Source organism: Microchirus variegatus, assembly GCF_963457635.1.
Source record: "Microchirus variegatus genome assembly, chromosome: 11".
Taxonomy (NCBI): domain Eukaryota; kingdom Metazoa; phylum Chordata; class Actinopteri; order Pleuronectiformes; family Soleidae; genus Microchirus; species Microchirus variegatus.
Genome location: NC_139812.1, coordinates 16,028,351 through 16,049,488, shown reverse-complemented (window position 1 = coordinate 16,049,488; position 21,138 = coordinate 16,028,351). Strand labels below are relative to the sequence as shown.

At 40.3% G+C, this 21,138-nt stretch overlaps 1 protein-coding gene across 1 annotated transcript in view; it reads right to left on the bottom strand.

The window, feature by feature from the left end:
* The window catches only part of macrod2 (mono-ADP ribosylhydrolase 2), a 390,893-nt gene that overhangs the window by 115,565 nt on the left and 254,190 nt on the right, over window positions 1-21,138 (bottom strand). The window contains exon 6 of the mRNA XM_083898062.1: window positions 7,752-7,873. Within this exon, the coding sequence (XP_083754188.1) occupies window positions 7,752-7,873 (122 nt within the window). The remainder of the gene's footprint in view (window positions 1-7,751; window positions 7,874-21,138) is intronic.

The following is a 21,138-nucleotide window of genomic DNA, read 5'->3' as shown; positions in this document are numbered from 1 at the left end:
TTTGGACAGTCTTAACCCCACTATACTTACAGGATTACATGAATGACCAGATACACCAAAACAGCATTAGCTGTTACACTGGAGACAGGGCTGCAATGGTAATGAGATGACAGGGAGTGTGACAGCTCTGTCTGGCTTCACTGATACACTCACACACACACACACACACACATGCACGCACACACACACACACATGCACAGTACAAGCACTATTGGCTGGTTTGAATCTGCATGGTAATTAACTATAATGATGTAAACAAGCACTCATTCCACCAAGGTCCGCTGCCGACGAACAGCAATCTGTTACAGTATATGCGAGATTGCCGAGATTTACTCAGCTAAAGAGCAACAATCAATGCCACGAGAGAAGCCTGTTTCACGTCAGATGTAGTTCACATCACTCATTCCCGTTCAAAACAAAAACGGATCAAAACAGAAACATTTATCAGGTGCCGGAGGAAGTGTTTGATGATACGAGTGTTTTATACTCCAACATAACAAGAGAGGAGACCAACATAAAACAAGCTTTCAGGTACACTGCGAGGACTAGCTTTTATTTGTTGATGTTTTCGATGTCGTGGTTTACCTGAGGAAGCTTCAAAGCAAACATCACACCGGAGTTTTTCCCTCCCATTTGAAACTTTTATTCAAAGGTATCTTTCCCTCAGACAAACTACTTAAGACTTCCTTAACATCACTTGCTAATGACTGCAGTTTGAGATGCTGCTGCTTGGTGCAGTTAATTGTCACAAACATTCTATCCCTGGGTAGATTCCCAAGCTTTTTCTCCTGTCCACTGCATTTTCTCAAGGAAAAAACAGAGATAAGGAATAAGTCACACACACTTTCCTGCTGTGAGGCAGAGACAGAGATGGACAGAAAATTCCTTTTGTTCTCCTGTACTGCCCACATTCTCCAGGTATACTGTATGTTTAAATAATGCATCTTTATTTTGTCTCGTGGTGAACGGCACGCAAGGAATCTGTTTAATCAACAACTTCCTCTGACAGTCCCTCCGTTGGTGTGTGACTGTTGCTTCTATTCTCAGGTGGCACCGCAGAGGGATACGAGCCTCATAGAAATTCAGGAGAGACCGTCTCAAGGAGCTGCTCACAGACAGGTACAGCAGCAGAGAAAAGGATGGAAGTGAAACCAGCAAACCAAAGTGTTGATTTGGAATCTTATAGTCCTTGGCAGTCGGATCATTTTGAAAAGTGTTGTTTTTTAACTGTCGGAGCACATTAATTGAGAACAAAACCACTGCCTATCACAGAAAATCTAGGTGGAGTACTCTTATTGGGACACAACGTTTCTACATTCTGATTATCGCTATGCCTTTCTTGTGCTTCTAATCAAGATGCTAGCATGCCATTCACATCAGCCCACTCCACCACAGACTCTCTCTGAAGATTACCACTTCACTCCCCCCATCAAACATGATTACCCCTGTTGAGGTGTGTGTGGAAATGTCACATTTTGCATATCCTAATATTTCACGTCTCATAAAGTTCCGCCGTTTTTCTCTTAAGTGAAGGGAATGTCAAAGGAAGATGGTGTGACAGGATTGATCTCTTTGCTCAGATGTGTAGCTCCTCCTGCTGTGGTTGCCATTTTCTGAATCAGGGCTCTGGGGTAATTGGGGTTCCAATGGTCATTAACTTAGACTAGGTGGCAGATCACCACAACCACTATCAGTGTAATTGGATCTAATTGGCCCAGTGTTGCCAATGATTCAGATCAGACAAATAGCAATGACTAATTTAAATGGTGGTGTGACCTTTTCAAAGCTTCAGTCTAATTAACCTTTGCCGGTGCATGCAGGTACTGTAAAGTGGGTGACTGGACACAGAGAGGGCTGGGTTATAATCACATATTGTAGTGAATTACTGATTTGGGAATGAGGCCTATTAAATACTCTGTGGCAGTGCACTGAATTTACCTCCCCCCCTTTCTTTGACCTGTGTTTCTGCTCTATATTTTGGATGAGCATGTTCATCATCGCAAGATTGCTTCCGCCTTGACAAAATAAACAAACACAAGGAAAGGAATTATGTCCAGGTAGAAGAGAAAAAAAAATCATCATCCAACTGGCAGAACTAAATTTCCAATTTATGAAAAGACAATTGTGTATATACTGGAATAGATCACGAAAGAAACATTCTGCTGACATCAAAATCAACTCATCTGTGACATACGGGGTTGTATTTTTATGAAGTGCAAGAGCAAGGAGTCAAGTGTATACGGCAGAACAAAACTCTGATTTCACTTTATTAAAACATTTCTGGTGAGCACATGTTCCTGAAATGCTGTCATGAAGAAAATGGCCATGGATTTTTTTTTTATATATTAAATTGGAATTCAAAAAGTGAATGTAATCTGTGTTGTGTATGCAGATCAGTGAACCTCTACTATCCCAGTCAATGGCTCTGTTAACTTTCCTCTGATCAGAAACTAAGTATATGCAATCAGGCCTCCATCTCTCTTTCAGCCTTTATGTAATTACATTTGAAGTCACAGACAATAATTAAAGAAGAAGGAAGCAGATAGAAGAAAAGTCTCAATGTGATCTGTTCAATGCCAGAAAGAAAATGAATTTATCACTTTAGCCGGGCATACCGAAATGAACAGGGTGGAGTACAAAGTCGTTAAGTTTGATATGGTTGTATTTTGGCAGCATAAATAATGACAAAGACCCCTCCTGTGCACTTATATACAGCAGTAAAAAACACATTTTCAGATATCACCAGTGACCTACATTAATAAAGGTGGAACAATATAAGTTATTTACAGCACATTATATTATTTCACTGAGAACAGAGGAGGAGCTTTGAAAACAAAATGAAAGACAAGGTAAAAGTCAACTTGCAAGCCAGACCCCAGTGTGTTGTCTGTCTCAAAGACATCTTGGGGGCATGATTACTTATTCCTTTCATATAGTGATAGTTTGATGTCCCTGTCATGTCACGCAGCTGAACATGTCGGGGCTATCAGCTGTCATCTTCAAGCAGCGAGTGCATGCTGATGCTCCGCTACAAGATATCGTTGGTGGGAATGTTTTTTTTGGGAACACAGTCGGGCAAAATGAATGGAATCTAATGCTCCTAGCAGCCTTGGAATGAGCCCACTGAGAAGGGTGGCTAATCCTATCATTCTACACCATTCATCTCCGATCCACTTGGCTTTCAGCATTTTTCTCAACGGGCAATTTGTGGCTTCCCTGCTGGATCTCCTCAAAGCCAGCATGTTACAGCTACGGAACACTTCCAAGGCTGCCTGGGAGTAAGAGAGGAGGCCACTAAATGCAGTCTGCCACCTCGTCACTGTCCACACTGACAGCTGCCAACCCACTGCACGCTGCCAGAAAAGGCTTAATGACAGACACTTTCGAAAAGCATCAAATTGTGGCCTGTCAGCGTCAAATTAGAAACAAAAATAAGGCTCAGTTGCCCACAAGATCATTAGTCAACAACTCAAATGCCTGTCGTGTGTGGATGCCATCCCCTCGAGACGCAAACATTATTTTCCTTCAACAAGAAACTGCCCGAAGACTCAAAAAAAAAAAGAGGTGAAATTAAATGAAACAATAATTTTGTTTTTGGTAAACACGACTGTTCTGTTATTGTAAAGGTCACAGTCTAAGGGTTGTTTAATATAGTCTCTGAAATGAAACACAGTAAAGCTGAATGACTTCCAGATGGTGGCGTCCCCCACCACACAGTCTGTGTTTCTGCCTGACAGATGCTATACTTGCTTCCAGGGAAGAATCTGAGCAGCCTTCCATGACTAACCAAGACAGGGGACCTGCATTAACTGTCTCCTCAGTTCCATGTATTTTTTAGCTTTATTTCTTTTCAGCTCTTTGGAGAGAGGCCCTCTGGGCCTGCAGATACACAGATACAGTCAACACATACTCGGGAGTGCATTGTTAAAATGCACTTACATACACAGTTAGATCATTTGTATTTCAAAAGATATTAAACAAAAATATTCTGGGCAGCCCATGGCCGAGTGGAAGAGGATTGGGCTTCAACTGGAGCATTTGTTTGTTTGAATCCCTGCCAGTTCAAGGGCTGGGGTACCCCTGAGCAAGGTGCCCAATCCCCTGCTGCTGGACACTATAAAATTACCCCCCGGCAATTTGTCAGGAAGAGCTTCAGCATAAAAAAACCTCTGCCAAGTCAAATATACGGATCATCGCATATCGCTGTGGCGACCCCTAGAGAGGGAGAAGCCGAAAGAAAAGGAAAAATAAATAAAAGATTCCATGCAAGGAATTGTTTTCAGTAACAAGATAATGTGATTGGCAGGCCTCAGTCAGTGGTAAAATCTGCATTTTACGCACTGCACGACACTTTACCACACAAACAAATCACAGCAGTTCTGTTTTCTGTCTGTTGTCTTCGGAAATTAACGTCACTTTAATCTTGTGCTGCTGCTGAGTAGCAAGTTTATCCCCTAAAAACTTTGCAGATACAATAACGTGGCACCCTCCATATATCAGATCGACCATAATGAGAACTATTTAGAACGTCCCATCTGTAGATAATAGCCTCCTAGAGCATCGTCCCTCCTATTGAGCGGCAAGGCAATGTTATTATCACATTCATGTCTCGAATCAATCCATCAAAAGTCCCAGTTTCTCGCAGTTATTTACATCTTGGCTCCCCCACCTGAGCTTCCACTGGAAGCAAACAACATATTGTAGTGTAACAAGGAGTGAGCAGAGGAGGGGGCTGTTTGACAATGTGCTGCTCATCTGTCCAGAGCTGAAACTCCACTCACAGTCTGCACAGCTCTCACGGCTCCCCTGTGTGATGTTGCAAAGCCCAGCCTGCAATGCTGGCATTCTGGCTGTGGGCTGTGGTCAGTCAGAGCACAGGGAGCTGTGACAGCCTTGTGCTCTTTCAAAAAAAAAAAGGAAAAAAAGGAAAAGAAAAGCACTGAAGCATAAGAGTCCTCTAGGCTGGGGCAAAATGAGGAGAGAACACTGAACCCACACAGGCACGGTCACATATTCCCCAGGAAGATTCACGTAAAAGACATAGGGAACACAAATGCACACTATCAACTTCCTATTCTGCAACGACTGCAGCCAAGTGATTTGGAAAAACACAGCTCAATCGGCGATTCCAGCCATCTGATATTCGCCCAGAGACAAAGACAGAGTGAGGGCGTTAAACCCGGGGCTGTTCCAGACAGCTCTCGACTTCAGTGTAGGGGTTAAACAGCAGGTTCCTTGGCTCAGGTTGATCGTCATTTTTCATTTGAAGGCCATCCGTCACTGAGGCTTAGAACTGCATCCTATACTCACAGTTTTGCCCTGTGGGCCACGGGTTGTCATATAAACAATCTGAACACATTTACCTCGACAGTTCGGCCAACAGAATCTGAGTTTTGCGACTTCGGACATAAAATGAGCACATATATTTAGCACTGGGATAGCCATTGTTTTATTTTGGAGCATCTTGAGCATGCAAGTAAAGAAAACGGAATAAAAACTTAAGATTTATTTTCTTGGCCTTGGACTCCACAAAGAAGCAGGAGTCTCATTTGAACACCCTCATGATCCACTGTCTCATCTGTCACACAAGGACAATTTCAAGACTATGAATATTTTATTCAAGCTGTTGTGACTAATTTATTTTTGTAATGTTAAAAAATGCAGCCTACAAAGGCAGAAACAACTCCTTAACTCAGCCAGGAACTGCCTTAGGTAGTCCACAAGTCACATTTTCCAAAGTTCCATCCCAGTAGAGCTGTAAATCAGAATAACATCACTTAGGGACAGGAAATGCTCTTCTATCGAATTTCTGACTTCTGGGGATAAGAGTAAATGTTCAGTCCTTCACACAGAGCTGCCCTGCAGTAAAGGAAATGCGGTAGTATTTCCTGTAAACTCCCTGTCTTGATATGCTACAGTCCCAAGAAGATTTTGATGCAATGACTGTAGTGGTTGCTCCATTTCATAGCCTAAAGGGTGGCTTTCAGTTTTCAGTGAGAGAGAGAGGGATTAACTAACACGCTCTGGTTCTTTTTAATCTTTCATGCTCAAGTTTATTTTGTACTAGGCTTTGTTTTGACTCCCATTCTTTCATTATGCCCCGGAATCCCCATTGGGGGGCCAAATGTCTAGGATTCTTAAATGTAGCGGCCCTTCTATTGCCTATTTGGAGAGTCACTTGGCAGGAAGCCCATGGTCAGGGATCTCGGATTTCTTTCACACAGCAAGGCTCATAGTGAAACCCTTTTCAGATCAGTTATTGAGCCTCGTCCTGACCAACTAACCACAAATGTGGTGTTGCTTTGCAACAAGGAGCTACAAGAGTGCTAAAAACCCTTACAGGCATTCTTCAACTAAGTCTTGCATCAAGGCAGGTTAGAGTAAAACTAAATAAACTCCACATTCTAGCTCGAACAAAGACCATTTTCTGATTTACTTTCTGCAAATAAAGAGCTTTCTGTTGTCCTTGTAGCAAGAAGAGACAAAACGGTGTCAAAGATAAAGTAATGACTCAGATCCTGAAAGACCAGTCAATCACAGACCACCACTGTTTTCACTGAAGGACCTTCTCAACACGGAGCAGCTGTATAAATACATTAGACAGGATCCAGGCTGCTCCCAGTAAAAACAGAAACTATGTTTCTTGTAAATATATGAATTATTAGAGAAACAAATCATGAGATAGGCCTAAGCTAAATAAATATCTTAAATGTGCCCGAAACAAAACGAGGATTGTGTTATTTGTGTTCCTACACTGAGACCCGAGGGGCCCCGGTGCTTTTGGTGTTCCCGCCGCCCATGAAACCTAAAACTATTGTGAAAATGACTTTCTAATGTAATTAGAGAAGTTTAAAGATCAGCAGGTATCCTGCTGATTTTCATATAACTTCAAAAACACTTACCATAACTACTTTAGTCATTTGGCTTCACAATCCATTTAATTGCCACTAGAGGTGTCTGCTGCACTCAGAGGATTCATCATTGGCACAGGGATTTGTCACAATCATATTTAGTCACACCTTTGTCTCCTTTCCCCATAAGTACTTCCACTGATTATCCACTGATAAGGTTACAGGGTAGTGGGTCGGTGCAGAGAATGTGATTGGTGGCTATTTGGTGTGGTTCTGACTTGTTTACCCATCGTCTCAGTCTGGTCCACATATATCACATGGACCAGACAGAAACAGACGCAGGCTCTGAGCTCGGATATTGTTTGAATGATCACCAGCTCTCAGCTGCATTTAGTGGGCGTTGTTTTATTCAGTAACATTCGCTAAACCTTGAGCTTTTCCAGTGTTTTAAATTACAAAAGACATATAGAAGAATTAAATTACCTGGGATTACTTTTTCGTGTAAGAAAGAAACAAAATAAATGTTTCACTGTAGCAAGATGTAGTGGTGGAAACAAAGACCTGCTTTTCATGCAGCCACAGTCCAAAGTAGTCTGCATGAAAAGCCTTAATTTGACAAACATGAAACATTTCCATTTTGTCATCTTCTCTATTGCTTTTGTTTCAATAAAGCAGATTAAGTCTTTTCAAAATGGGATCTAAAATGAAAGATGCTAAAACCCTCGTTCTCATACCTTTCCCCCAGTTCCACAATAAACACACACATCTTTTCTCACTAAAGGCTCACACACAACCAAAACAACAACAACAACAACAACAACACAAAAGAATATGATTTCTTCCTTTCGAGCGACATATTGTAACAGACCCAAAAGTGTGGTCACATTTACTGTACTCACCACGGTGCTCAGGCAATGTTCCTTCACCAGCCTGAGGGAGTTCTGATAGCAAGAGGTGAGGTCATTGGTCTCGGCAGGGCCCACATGACCTCTGGCCACTGGGCCCACAGTGTGGATCACATCTGTCAGAAGGGGACAAACACACACAGCTTATTTTCAGCACATATACCTCTCAACGAAGTGTAAAGACACAATGCGGATACATTTTAATGGTCTGCCATGCAGCGGAGCAAAATAAGTCAAACTTTGAGAATCTGCAAATTCATCATCACATTCAAAATATGATAAAGCTGGGCCTCACAATCAGACAATGGGGACAGCAATAACCAACCACCTGAAATAAATGAATTTACTCCATAAATGAAATGGAAGCTTGGATAGAAAATCAATTACAAGATTCCTTTATACTATCTAATCAAATATTCATATCTCTCCCTGTACTCCTTTTCTCTTTGCATGGTAATGTCTTCACCTGTCAATCACTGGTCTCCTTGTCTGGCCTGGCCAGACTGAGGAATGCAGCGTCTTATTAAATCACAGGAGTGATGACAGGAAAATAAGGGAACGTAAGCAGTGACTTGACAGAAACAGAAATCTTCTGCATTCTGCCCGACTACCCTTGGCCTTCTCAGTGTTGGACAGGACAGGTCAAAATCAATATGCAGCTCCCACAAAACATTACAGAGCTGATAACGCACGCACCAGTGATAACGTGCTACCTGCAAGGGGTTTCAGTGGCACAGTAAAGAGTCACGGTGAAGTGAGTATTCTCCATGTGTGCATTTTTAAAAAAAAAAAGGTTGTTAAGTTTTGGGTGAACTATAATTAATGAAGCAACGACTGATAAATGTTTATTCAAAAGCAGTCGATTCAGAGTGGAATTACAGCGTCTTAGTGGATTATGCGCCAGTGGCTGGTAAATCTCAATTCATGGGTCATTAAAAATAGATCAACTACGAGTCGTACATTTCAAGTTCATACTTTAAGTTTGCATTTGTGTCCACTGAAATATTCAAGTTTGAGGAAAAAAAATGTAACCAGGTTGTGGTGAGAGCTACAAGGATAACACAACAGCCCGTGTTTTAAAATGCACTAACCTTGTGTGTTTTCTTACATCTAAACTTACCACTTACTCTTAATGTAAAACACTTAGCCTCACTGTCCCACAGAATAAATGTAAGCTGTATTACTTCTCCACTTGATCATAAATCATAAATAGATTAAATTTAGTTCTCTGCTGTACGTCTGGTTGCTTAATAGGTCAGGATGATAAAAGACGAGGGGAGCTGCTATAATCAAGTGGGTTTCACTGGTTAAAACTTGAGCGGTCACAATTTTGTGTTTCGAAAAGGTAAGAAACAAAGGATTTAAGTGATCCTTAGCTAAACTGATGTTGGGCTCAAATGAAGCAGGCAGAAGTATTTTCCCATAATTACAGGCCAAAAAGTATATATTATATACTATATAATATATAATATAATAAGTTGTTATAATGGAACACGTGGAAAGTGTTTTCAGTGATTAATTCATGCAATAACAGCAACATGCCAATTGTGTTACCCAAAATCTGACTGAATTAATGAAATTTCAAACTGTGATATTACAAGATGATCAGTCAGTCACTGTTTTTCTGAATGGAGAGTGGACAGCATGCATATATAAAATGTTAAATACTGAAGAAAAAAGTTCCTTGCATGACACTATGACAAAGAATTCTGGCTCTGTAATGAAAATAGAAAATATAGCTTCCTTCAGTATAAAACCAAGAAGATGCTTGGTTTATAGAAGCTTTATATTTTTATTTAGATCGAAGCAAACTGAATAGGAAACACATTTTGTTTAACCCGTCCAAAAGGAATAAAACTAAAAGCAAAACAAGAGAGAGGAGGTGATATTTTATAAAGAATAATGCAACAGTGACGCACATTAAGAAATCACTTGCTCTCTATCTTGAGCAGTTTCAAGAAATCTTCCATTTCAGTCACAACATAATCTGTGAGGCAGCAGTTTTCTTTTAGTTTACACTGCACTGAACTGCAGGAAAAAAAAAAGATCCGACCTGAAAAAAAGAAAAAAAAAAGATCTGACTGTAATTAATGACTGCTTCTACAAATGAAAGAAAATAAGTGCCAGTCATTGTGAACTGAAGGAGCATCTTCGCCTATCCTTTGTCAATCATGCAGCTGTCCCTGTAGTGTTCAGTGGCCTGTGAAAAAAGGTATAGCTCTGTAACTATGGAAGGATATTACGAGATGGTCGGTCAGTTACTGTTCAACAGCTGCTTCAGCATCTCTGGAAGCCTAAACACAAATGACCTCTCTACTCTTGCACTTGGATGAACGCGGGTGAAACTGAAAATGTATCCAGTCAAATCCAAATAATCAGGACAATGATAATAATAAGGAAATATAACTGTGTCAGTATGTGTGTTTCAGTGACAGATCGTTTGACATTGAAGAAACATCGATGTTAATACTTAATGAAAATACTACATTTTTCAGCGTTTGAAGGCTCACAAAATAGATGAAAAAAGATGAAATACGACACAATAAAAAGTCGAAGGCTTTCGTTGAATATGCCGAGAGGACATTAATCAGTCAATATCAATACGTTTAAATCTTGACACACCGAAATCAACACAGAAAGATCTTCAGCAGCGATCGAACAAAATGAAATGTCCATCACGGAACGATGCTTTGCTTTGTCTAAATCACTAGATAAAGCGTAGTTAGCCATGTGCATACAAAATAAGCCATTAGGGCAATGAAGAAAAACAAAAAAAACACGACAAGACCATTGAAAATCAAGACCATTGTCTTGCCAATTCCACCAGTAGTTAATTAGCTTTATTGTCAGCAATGGGTTTTAGCAGTTTCCCTACCAATATCTACACTGGATTTGTTTATCCGTGTCTCTTGCCAGGGGCTACAAGGTCAATAACACAATTTTACAGGAAACAATGATGATTTCCATTCAAGACATGCTTTTTGTGACCATGAGCAAATAGACCATGCAGTAGGGGGAAAAGGCAAAACAAAAACAAGATCATAATAAACCCTGCAGGTGTATTCTTATTATAAATGTTAAAGAGGGTAAGGAGTCAATTAAATACCACGACAAGATTGTTTATTGACCGACATAATCCATTGTGGTGTGATGTGATGATTTAACAATGTAAGCACACGGCGTTAACGGCGCTTAGTCTGGTGGCTCATTATAAGAAAAGAGCAATAGGACTGACTGTATTCTCCCTGTATGACCATTCCACATTGAAAGATCTAATCACTTTTAACTTTTAATAAGGATGCAGACCTGTAGACTTGACTCCTGAGCTCCTGTTCAATCATTGACCTCTGCCAAGGAGGTATATTTTCGCCGGTATCTGTCCGTTATTGACCAACATAACTTGAAAAGTCACAGACGGATTTGTATGAAATTTTCAGGAAATGTCCGCAATGGGACCAGGAACAAGTGATGAAATTTTGGCCATGATCCGTAGATGCTATCACTACTTTTATGGCTATTTTGTTGGGGGCTGAGCTGCCTTGGCGGAGGTCTGCACTCTCCGAGTGCTTTTCTAGTTGGTAATGTGCCACAATGCATGTGTGCATGCCGTCCGTCATAGTTTGTGAATGTGTCAAGACAAACATTTCTCCTGTCAATGTTAAAGTGTTGATGTTATCTTTAAAAAAAAAAAAATCGGAACAATAACGTCAACAAAATTTTGGGTCTACTCATGCAAAAAAATGCTTCATGCAGTAAATGTATGGTATATTGGTGTTCCCCCTGCTATGTGAGCTTAATGGCCCTTGAGGAAAAAAACAAAAAAACACAGCAAAATTGCATTCCTGGTTACAGCTACACACACACTCAGCCTTTGTCTGAATACCCTCAGCACTAGTGTGTCATGTAGGGGAGATAATCAGATTAACAGGGGGCCCAGGAGAATATTGAGGACAATACTGTATAAAAGCAAAAGTTTCTCCTCAACATTTGTCCATCAGGTACAGAGTGCTATAAACTGTGCTTTTGTCAGCCATCAGACAAGGAAAGGACAGGTTATATGAATAGAATATTTTTAGATATTGGCTAATTTGGCCCAGACTGAAAAGCCAGTGTGCAACAATGGCATTGACAATGAATGAGTCACATTTAAACAGATTTTCAATTATATAAAGCCTGATCCAAATTTAATGAGCCATCATTTTTCCATGAATATGCATTTAAGCAATACATTTGGGATAATGCTGCCTCTAAAATGGTTTAAAATTGCACTGAAACCTACTAAAAAAGGATGTCTGTTGAAAAACAAAAAAAGCAACATGTTCCTGTTCTTTTCCATATTTAACTAGATTCGTTTAAGGACGGAACAGGGCATCATCAAAAACACATAAAAATACTTTAACACTATAATGCAGACCTATTCCGATCTCTTATAATCTTCATTTACTTCAAACCACATTAGCCTTAATGTGCAATGAGCGGCTCTGCATTACGTAAGAAAGTAAAAATATCAAACGGGGACTCAACAGTGGAATATTCTTGATAATAAAAGTATATCATACACGTTTTACCTTATTGTAACTTTATTTTAGCTGCTCAGGATGGACCAGACACAAAATGACCCCTACACACACACACAAGTGAAAGTAAGTGAACATCCAAGATTAACCTACTAAAATATTACTCAGCTCTTAGAGAGCTGGGGAATAACTATCAAGGGGGACACGCTCACTTCAAAGACGACCACTTTCTCTGCAACGAAAAAAAAAAAAAAGAAATCTTTTGAAACATCTCGACTTTCTTATTTAGACATTCAGGAGACAAGTGCTCTTATTTCAGAGAGGGACTAGCATTTCACAGCCTCATCACCCTTTCATTTTACTTGCCTCCATTGACTTTGATGCTTCTTTAAAATCTCACAATAACTATCCCAGGAAGATTTGGACACATTTACTTTAGCATGGTTGCTTCTCAATGCACCGATTTTTGCCAACAAACTTCAGCGACAAACAACACGAACACCAGAGAATTGAATGTAGATGTGAGACGCTCACTCACGCCTGTTGTAATTCCCAAGAGCCAGCAAACAATAATCAAACCTTTTTGTGCTGCCTGTGGCAATTATCAACAACGTGCATAACAATTTACAGTCCATTAAGGAATTCAGTCAAATTTGAATTTAATGAAGTCACTGTTTTTTTTTAAGCTAAGAAAGATTTATGAATGGAGAGTGGACTGTATGCGTATTAGTTTGTGAAAGGTTTTCTAAAACAGTGAAGGGTTCTATCGTTGATGCTGAAAAACAACAAGTGCATTTTAAGCACAGCACTCTTAATTTCACTGTAGTGGCTTGAGCGGAGCTCAATCACAATCTAATGTTCTTTTACTAAGGCTGGATTAGTACAAAGCAAATGAAATGCTGAAGTAAATCAAATATACAGTTAAATACTGTATAGTTTCAGATTAAGAAAAAAGTTCATTGCATGATAATATAAGTAAAAGCACTGTGACAACGAACTATGGTTTATGGATGCTTCATATTTCTATTTAGATCGAAGCAAACTGAATAAGAAGCATATGTTTTGTTTGTCACTGGTTTTCTGAATGGAGAGTGGATTGTATGCTTATATAAAATGTTAAATACTGAAGAAAAAAGTTCCTTGCATGACACTATGACAAAGGACTCTGGCTATGTGATGAAAATAGTTGTTGAAGACAATGAATCAGCTTCCTTTAGAATAAAACCAAGAAGATGCTTGGTTTATAGATGCTCTATATTTGTATTTAGATAGAAGCAAACTGAAGAAGAAGCACGTCTTTTGTTTAAACCGTCCAAAATAAGTAAAACTAAAAGCAAAACAAGAGAGAGGAGGTGATATTTTATAAAGAATAATGCAACAATGACACACATTAAGAAATCACCTGCTACACTTGCTCTCTATCTTGAGAACTTTCTAGAAATCTTCAATTTCAGTCACAACCTAATCTGTGAGGCAGCAGATTTCCCTGCACTGATCTGCCAATACAGGGGTGAAAAAAAGAAAAAAAAGTGCTGATTGTAATTAATGACTGCTTCTACAAATTAAAGAAAATCAGTGCCAGTCATTGTGAACTGAAGGAGGTATCTTCGCCTATCGTTCGTCAATCCTGCAGCTGTCCTTGTAGTGGTTCAGTGGCCTGTGAAAAAAAGGGGAGAGATGGTGTCTTTCTACAAATGAGACTCTGCCATGTCACCGAGTTTGGCAGGAAACAATCCACCTGCAAATCAGGGGGATACAATTGTGGAGTAGATGTATGACAAAGCAGCGCTGAACCAGTGCGGTTTAGGATTTTGCTGAACAGAAAGCAGTTCTTTTGCACAAGACCAGGGGACGTGGCTGAAGCGCAGGTATGTATTCAGGCTTACATTAATTACATTACTTGCCCACTAGTCTCACCATCTATTTCTCCTCAGTCTCGAGGAGTGTGTACATGTATATAGTATGTATGAGTGTTTTAGTAACAGATATTTTTAGCGGACGTGAAGACAAATAAAACGGCGAAACCTCACCGTTGCCAAAGAAAACCTATCTTCAATAATTAAGTGTGATCCGGTGTGATTACTTGCCTGGACCCTCGCAGCATGCACACAGCTGTTCCCGTGTTGGTCGCTGCGGATTACTAAATGAAGTGTGTACACCCACTCGGACATGAAACTGGTGTTGTCATGGTGACAGAGAGTGCAGAGTGATCCCCTACTGCTCACCGAGGCTCAAGTCTGGGAAAAAAAAAGGGGGCTTTTGCAAACCTGGAATCATCTGCTTTGTGCTGGGCAGATATAGTTATTAGTATATTAATATTCCCTCCTTTAAAACATGGATTAAGGGGTGTCTTACTGATTATTCATACACTTGGCTTCCAAAGACCTTTTCCATTGCGCGTGTCATTGAGATTCTGTCACACTTTAACAGACTAAAGAGCAGACGCAGTCACAAAGGATGATGACAGAACATCAGGCACACATGCAATAATCACAGTATGGATATTGCCTTATCATTATTTAATACATTAAGACTCAACGCAGAACCGGGAACATCTAAGACTTCATTGTGTTTTATCTGCAGGTCGGATGTGCCTCTGTCTATCCTGGAAGAGAGCGATCCCTCCTCTGTGGCTCTTCCTAAGGTTTTCTAACCTGATTAAAGGATTTTTTGGTAGCTGCTCATTAACGCAACCATGCGTCTAAGGACAGAGGATGTGGCGACAGCATATTTGTAAAGCCCACCGAGGCACGGTGTGAGTTGTGATTCTGGGCTCTACATATTTAATGAGCCAATACAATACTAAGTATTGGTATTGATACAAAAATCACTCGATCGTCTGTCAAACAGATAGTCTGATACAATTCAAACACCTTAAAGGGAATACTATACCCTGTTTCTCCAAGTTAAACTAGTTCCCTGGTGTCCTAATGAACATGTCTGTGACATGCTTTGGTCCAAATACAATAAGGATGAAGCACCACAGCAGTTCAATCACCCTGCCAAAACAGCCCTGTTAAGAATGCTCTTTTTAGTAATATCTCTTTAGGTCCACCTTAAAGGTCCACCTTTAAAAAAAATAAAAATAAAAAAAGCCATTTTAGCCTCTGTGGCTACTGGGAGTTAACAGCAGTTAGCATTTGCAAAAGTGTTCATTTGCAGGCTCTATCAGGCACATGGCCATCATATACAACATGTTTCAACTGGACAGATAAATCCTCTGAGGCTGGAAGTTTGTGTAGGACTCTGTGCTGCACTGTGGAGCCAAGAATAGAACTTTACGTGGACTTCTCAGACATCCAGTTTTCGGATACCGTTGCCCTAGCCAGCACTCTTGCGTGTTTTACGTACAAAGCAAGTCAACATCGCGTGTTTCATCTCCTGTACTCACACTGAGGAGGACCACAAAAACATGAGAGTCATCTTTTTTCACACTTTGCCTACAGAGGACCTACAGAGTCCCAAATATAAGGATTTAAATGATTAAAAAGTTGATTTTGCATACTATGTCCCCTTTAAGTGTCACATACAGTATATAATTCACTACGCAAAGGCTGTAAAGCAAGTGGGCTGTTTTTGTCTTTACGCAAGAGCAGAATATTTGTTATAGTTGATCAAATAAGATATTGAAGAAAGAGTAGCAGTAGAATAAATAATAGAAATAACAACAAAAACCAAACATGGGAGGAATATAATAAAATATAAAAGGAATATTATACACAAAATAATATACAGTGGAGACTGTGCAGTATGTTCTTTGGTTATGGGAAGGTGTTAAGTGCCTCAGCACAAATGTGTTGTTCACAGCTTGGTACTTTAAAAATATGCATCTGTATCTGATGAAAAAAAAAGTGGTATCGAGCCATCCTTGATTTAATTTGTAAAGATAACGCTGGGAGCTACAAAAATGAATTCCTTAAATTAATATTTTGATGGACAGCATGCCAACACCCCTTTAGCAACATTTATTTCCACTGTTAGAGACGGTGGCCCGTTGTGTGATTACACTGCCAGAGAGTTACACATGCACGTCCACACAGGCAGCAACACAACGCTGCCTAAAAATGTCAACAAGCCCTCCAAAAGAAAAATATGGAGAGCCACCTCACAGGCTGCTGGCACACGCTTCCCTGCAGTACTGCTCTCAACTGAAGGTGAGGTGTATGTGTAAGTCACAGTGAATATGCATTTGCCCCACACTGAAGGTCAAGAACATTTTGAGTTCGCGATGATAGTTTTGTTGTCCGCACGCTGTAAGAACGGCCCTGGTAGGGTCTACAGGGACACTAGGCCCTCAAGTAAAGACAGAGGGAGAAAGTCATGGAGCAGCACCGACAGCTGTTTCCACTGCTCTGGGCTTTCTATAACACTCCTCTAAGCTTGAATGAGCTGCCAGGTGACACTGCTCTCAAAAGAGCTCGCTCCTTCTGCCACTTCCAGTTCTGAATGCTTTGAATTAAAGTGTGAATTTCCGAGTGACTTTGCCACACCTGAGGTGAGACTGTGGATGCACAACACAAGTCATGCACTGGCAATTTGCAGACTTAAATGAGCACACCAAGACAAAACACAATATGGCAATATGCGGCGTTGTATCAGGGGGGACACATTTTATAATGTATTATTGATATAGTTGTGTTGGAAGTGACAAAAAAATACAATGAGTGATTCTAAAGGATACAATGGTGCTGGAAAGGTACAAACAAACATGTTGTATCTTAATTTGAGTCTGGATATAGTCTAAGTTTTGCTCTGTGGTTCCTCTGCAGAACGCTGCACTTTCACGACAGAAGCCGTTTGTTCTGGTATTAAAAGTAAAAAGAGCAAACTGCGTCAAGCTTCGACGCAGCCTTTCAGCTCTGTACGTTATATTGCGATGTTGTAACGACTGTATCTCATCATCTGTTCTGATTTGGGCACTAAACAGCCGGGGCAGTTCATCATAATCCTACAGGGGTCTGTGTAAGCAGGTCCTTGAATTGGGGTGTTGAGCTTCATGAATCATTCAAATGTCAGTCAGGTTTATGCACGCGCGCACACACACACACACACACACACTGATACACAATGTTATGGAGGCACAGCTGCAGGGAGACTGAAAATGATGTGGCCTTCACAGACGCTATTACCCGTCATTTCAATTAAGACCAACTGTATGTGCCCGATGTGGATTTGATGGAAAAAGCCACAGCGAGTGGAGAGATTAAAAACACTCTAATTCCAGCAACTTGTGCCACATGCTTTCCAAATTATCCTAATGACAGTAATTACACAGGCACATTCATGTCTGTATTTTGCTAAATAAGGGTTAGGAAACCGGAATAAATAGCATTGTGAGGAAAAACTGCATTTAACCTCATGAATAGACGGAGGAGAAGTGAAGTTGCTATTTGAGTTTGGTTAATCTGTAAAGAAGATTTTGCTTTAATCCTAAAGTCTTCTACAAACAAGAAAGTCACTTTGAAGTGAATTAAATAACAAATTTATGCAGAGACGTTTCTTGTGTTTGCTTTTAAAAAACAAATGTTGATTAAATGTAATGTGCTGGGGCACAAGTTCTCTTTACTTTTGCAAACAAAAATATATTAAAACATTAAGTGCACAAACTAGTGCATGCAAGAAGAAGTGCCAATATCAGCATATATATATTTTTACATGATTTATCATTTTGATTTTTTTAAAAATGCTTTAATTTTGTTTTTGCATATTTTCTAATGAAAAATTTAAGTAAAATAACTGTATTATTCAAATTTCTCTGGGTTTGTTTGTTAATAAATCTCAAATGGATGAATCTGTCAAAATGATTCACCTGCTCATGCTGTTTTTAATTTTGTTTTCATTATTGTTGCCTTGCTTCCAAAATTTGTGAACAAATTGGAATAGTGACATATTATAGCCGGGAGCAAATACATATTTTTCTTAATCAGAAATAACTTTTTGACCTTCTGCTTCATCAAATGATTGAGGAACGCTACTATCTTGGCAAGTGTTGACCTAAATTTGGCCCTGCAGCACTGAGATGGACGTTTTTCTGGCTCTTACATTTGAAGTTAAAAGTAATATGATAATGCCAAAATGGGCAGTGAAAATCTTGTTACTGCCTCTAAATAGGGGGAAAAAAACTGTCAGACGGTTACAACATGCTGACATTCATAAGGCTGCAATCAAAAAGAACTACAGGGTGCTGCATCATCTCAAGCTAAAAGAGCTGCTCTCTCCCTGAGGCTTGACCGAGGCTCGTCTTCATGTGAATGTGAAATTTTATTTAATCTGGCCATGTTCCGGAAAAATACTCCAGTGTTGTCTCTGTATAAATAACGATGCTGTTAGTTTTGTGTGAATCAACAAAAAGGAGAGCGACATACTTTGTTTGCTCTGTTTTTAGAAGCTGAACTGATAAAAGGAACACACTTTTTTTTTTTACCTGATAATAAAGGCTTCAAAATCAATTTAATGGGTCACTGACTTGTAATAGGAAGGATGGTGCGCCTCTTTCATTATCACTCTGCACCTGAATATCCATCCTTGTACTGTGGACGAGCAGAAACACTGCGTGAAGAGTGTAACTTAATGAGAGTCAGCGACTGCGGGTCATCAGAAATCTGCTTTCAGTTGTAAGTAAAACAGTGATGCTTCAAGTCATCGATTTGGAAATCTATTTATCAATTACTATTTTATATGCATGTTAATGTGTTGTGAAGACATCACCCTGCATTTGACAAGAAAGACACATGTTCTTGATCGAAGCACAAAGTTAAAGGTCCCATATTATAACCTATTTCTAATAGGTTATAATATAGAAATAGGATATAATATGGGACCTGGGATGAACTTTGGTCAAAATACCATGAGAATGAAGCACCACAGCAGTTCAATCACCCTGCCAAAACAGCCCTGTTCAGAGGGCTCTGTTTAGTAGTATCTCTAAAATAAAACTTAAGGGACAGGAAATGACATCAGCCACGGAGGCTACTGGGAGCTAATAGCAGTTAGCATTTGGAAAAGTGATCATTTGCAGGCTCTAGCAGGCACATTGCTGTCATATATAACATGTATCCACTGGACAGATAAATCCTCTGAGGCTGGAAGTTTGTGTAGGTACTCTGTGCTGCACTGTGGAGCCAAGAATGGAACTTTTCGTGGACTTCCGGTTTCCGGATACTGTTGCCCTCGCCAGCACACTGCGTGTTTTACGGACAAAGCAGAGCTCCGTGAGACAACAATTCCAGGGATTTAGCGCATTGTGACGTCCCAATGAGTGAGGAGGTCAACATCACATGTTTTATCTCCTGTACTTCGACTTAGGAGGATCACAAAAACATGAGTGAGTCATCTTTTTTCACACTTTGGTGACTGATAGGACCTCTAGAGTGCCAAATATAAGGATTTAAATTGTTAAAAAGTTGATTTTGCATAATATGGGACTTTTAAGTAACTGAAGTCAGACCAGTGGGCAGTGACCTTCAGGAAGTCAAACCCTAGACGGTCAAACCTTTTACTATTTCCTGCACCCTCTGAGGCAACAACGGGCAACACTTAAATCAACCTCAGCCTCCACCAAAGAGACAGCCCACTTATCACCTCCTTTCACTGCCAGTGTGCCACTCATTACTCATGTATTCACAGCCTCAGCAGTTTAATTACAAGACTAATCACAACAAACTATCTCCTTCATGACTGAACCAGCTGTGGAACTGAGGGATTGGATGCAGCTAATCGGTTCGGTGTTCGTTGTTTTCTTCAGGATTACCGCCGCAGCTACAAAGATTGACTAAGAATGTCATAATGAATTAAGACAAAAACTGTTTCTCACTCTCGCTGAGAAAGAAAGAAAACAAGTGGCGACACGACACTAATGCAAACTGGGATGACATTTAAGAAATGAACATTAATACTGATCGGACTCGGGCTTGGGCTCCTGAAGATAAACAATGCACCACACTTGCTAACCTAACATGCCAGCCCAGTACAAAAACAGCATTTAGAAAACTCCCATTTCTTTTTCTGAATCATTTGTGGACACTGCTAGTAATGAGCATGACCTCCCTCAGATGACAGAAGAATGACTATGGTAGTGTTATTTTTCCCAGAGACTTCAGCCAGTAGAGCTGGGGTATGGCCCCATTATTGCTCCATCTGCAAGCGCCACCGGAGTAAGGCTCTTATCTGTGCCTTTTTCAGGTACCGCCGCTGAAGAAGCTGTGACAAGGATTCATCCAGCCAGTGCAGTCTCACAGGACAAAGGGCGCCCTCCCTCCATGCACTCACACATAAACAAAGACCGATTATCAACTACAGAATCAAAACTTGCCTGACATCTTTTGTTGGAAGGCCACATGGAAATAAATCGAGGTCATTTTTTGTACCACACTCTACTCTCAACCTTCCTCGCCGCCTCCCTCCAAACACCCAGGGAGACAGTTTCAGAGTCCCATGTGGATGGAGACGAACTACAACCATACTCCTCCAGGGAATGTGGAGAAAAAAAAAGAATGTACCTAGCTAGCAGTGGCACACCTGCCACATAATGCTTCAAAGGGCAGAGAACACACACACATACACAGTGTGCTGAATGGCTGCTTGTGCAACACGACCGGAAGGTACGAGAAACATGCTCTTGTGGGAATACATTACTCACAGTGTAACATATGGTCACATGGTGCTGCACAGATCAAACACGCTGGAAAACAGTTGAGGCTACCACACGGTGAGTACAAATGCACTGGGTGCTGATGCTTGGGATTGATGGTATAGTAAAAACTCATTAGGTGCTGTGCTGGAGCCGAGCCCAGCACTGTATCTTTTTCAATTCTCCTTCCGAGTTGTGGTTTTCTCTTTTTGTCTTGTTGCCTCTGCCAATCTCT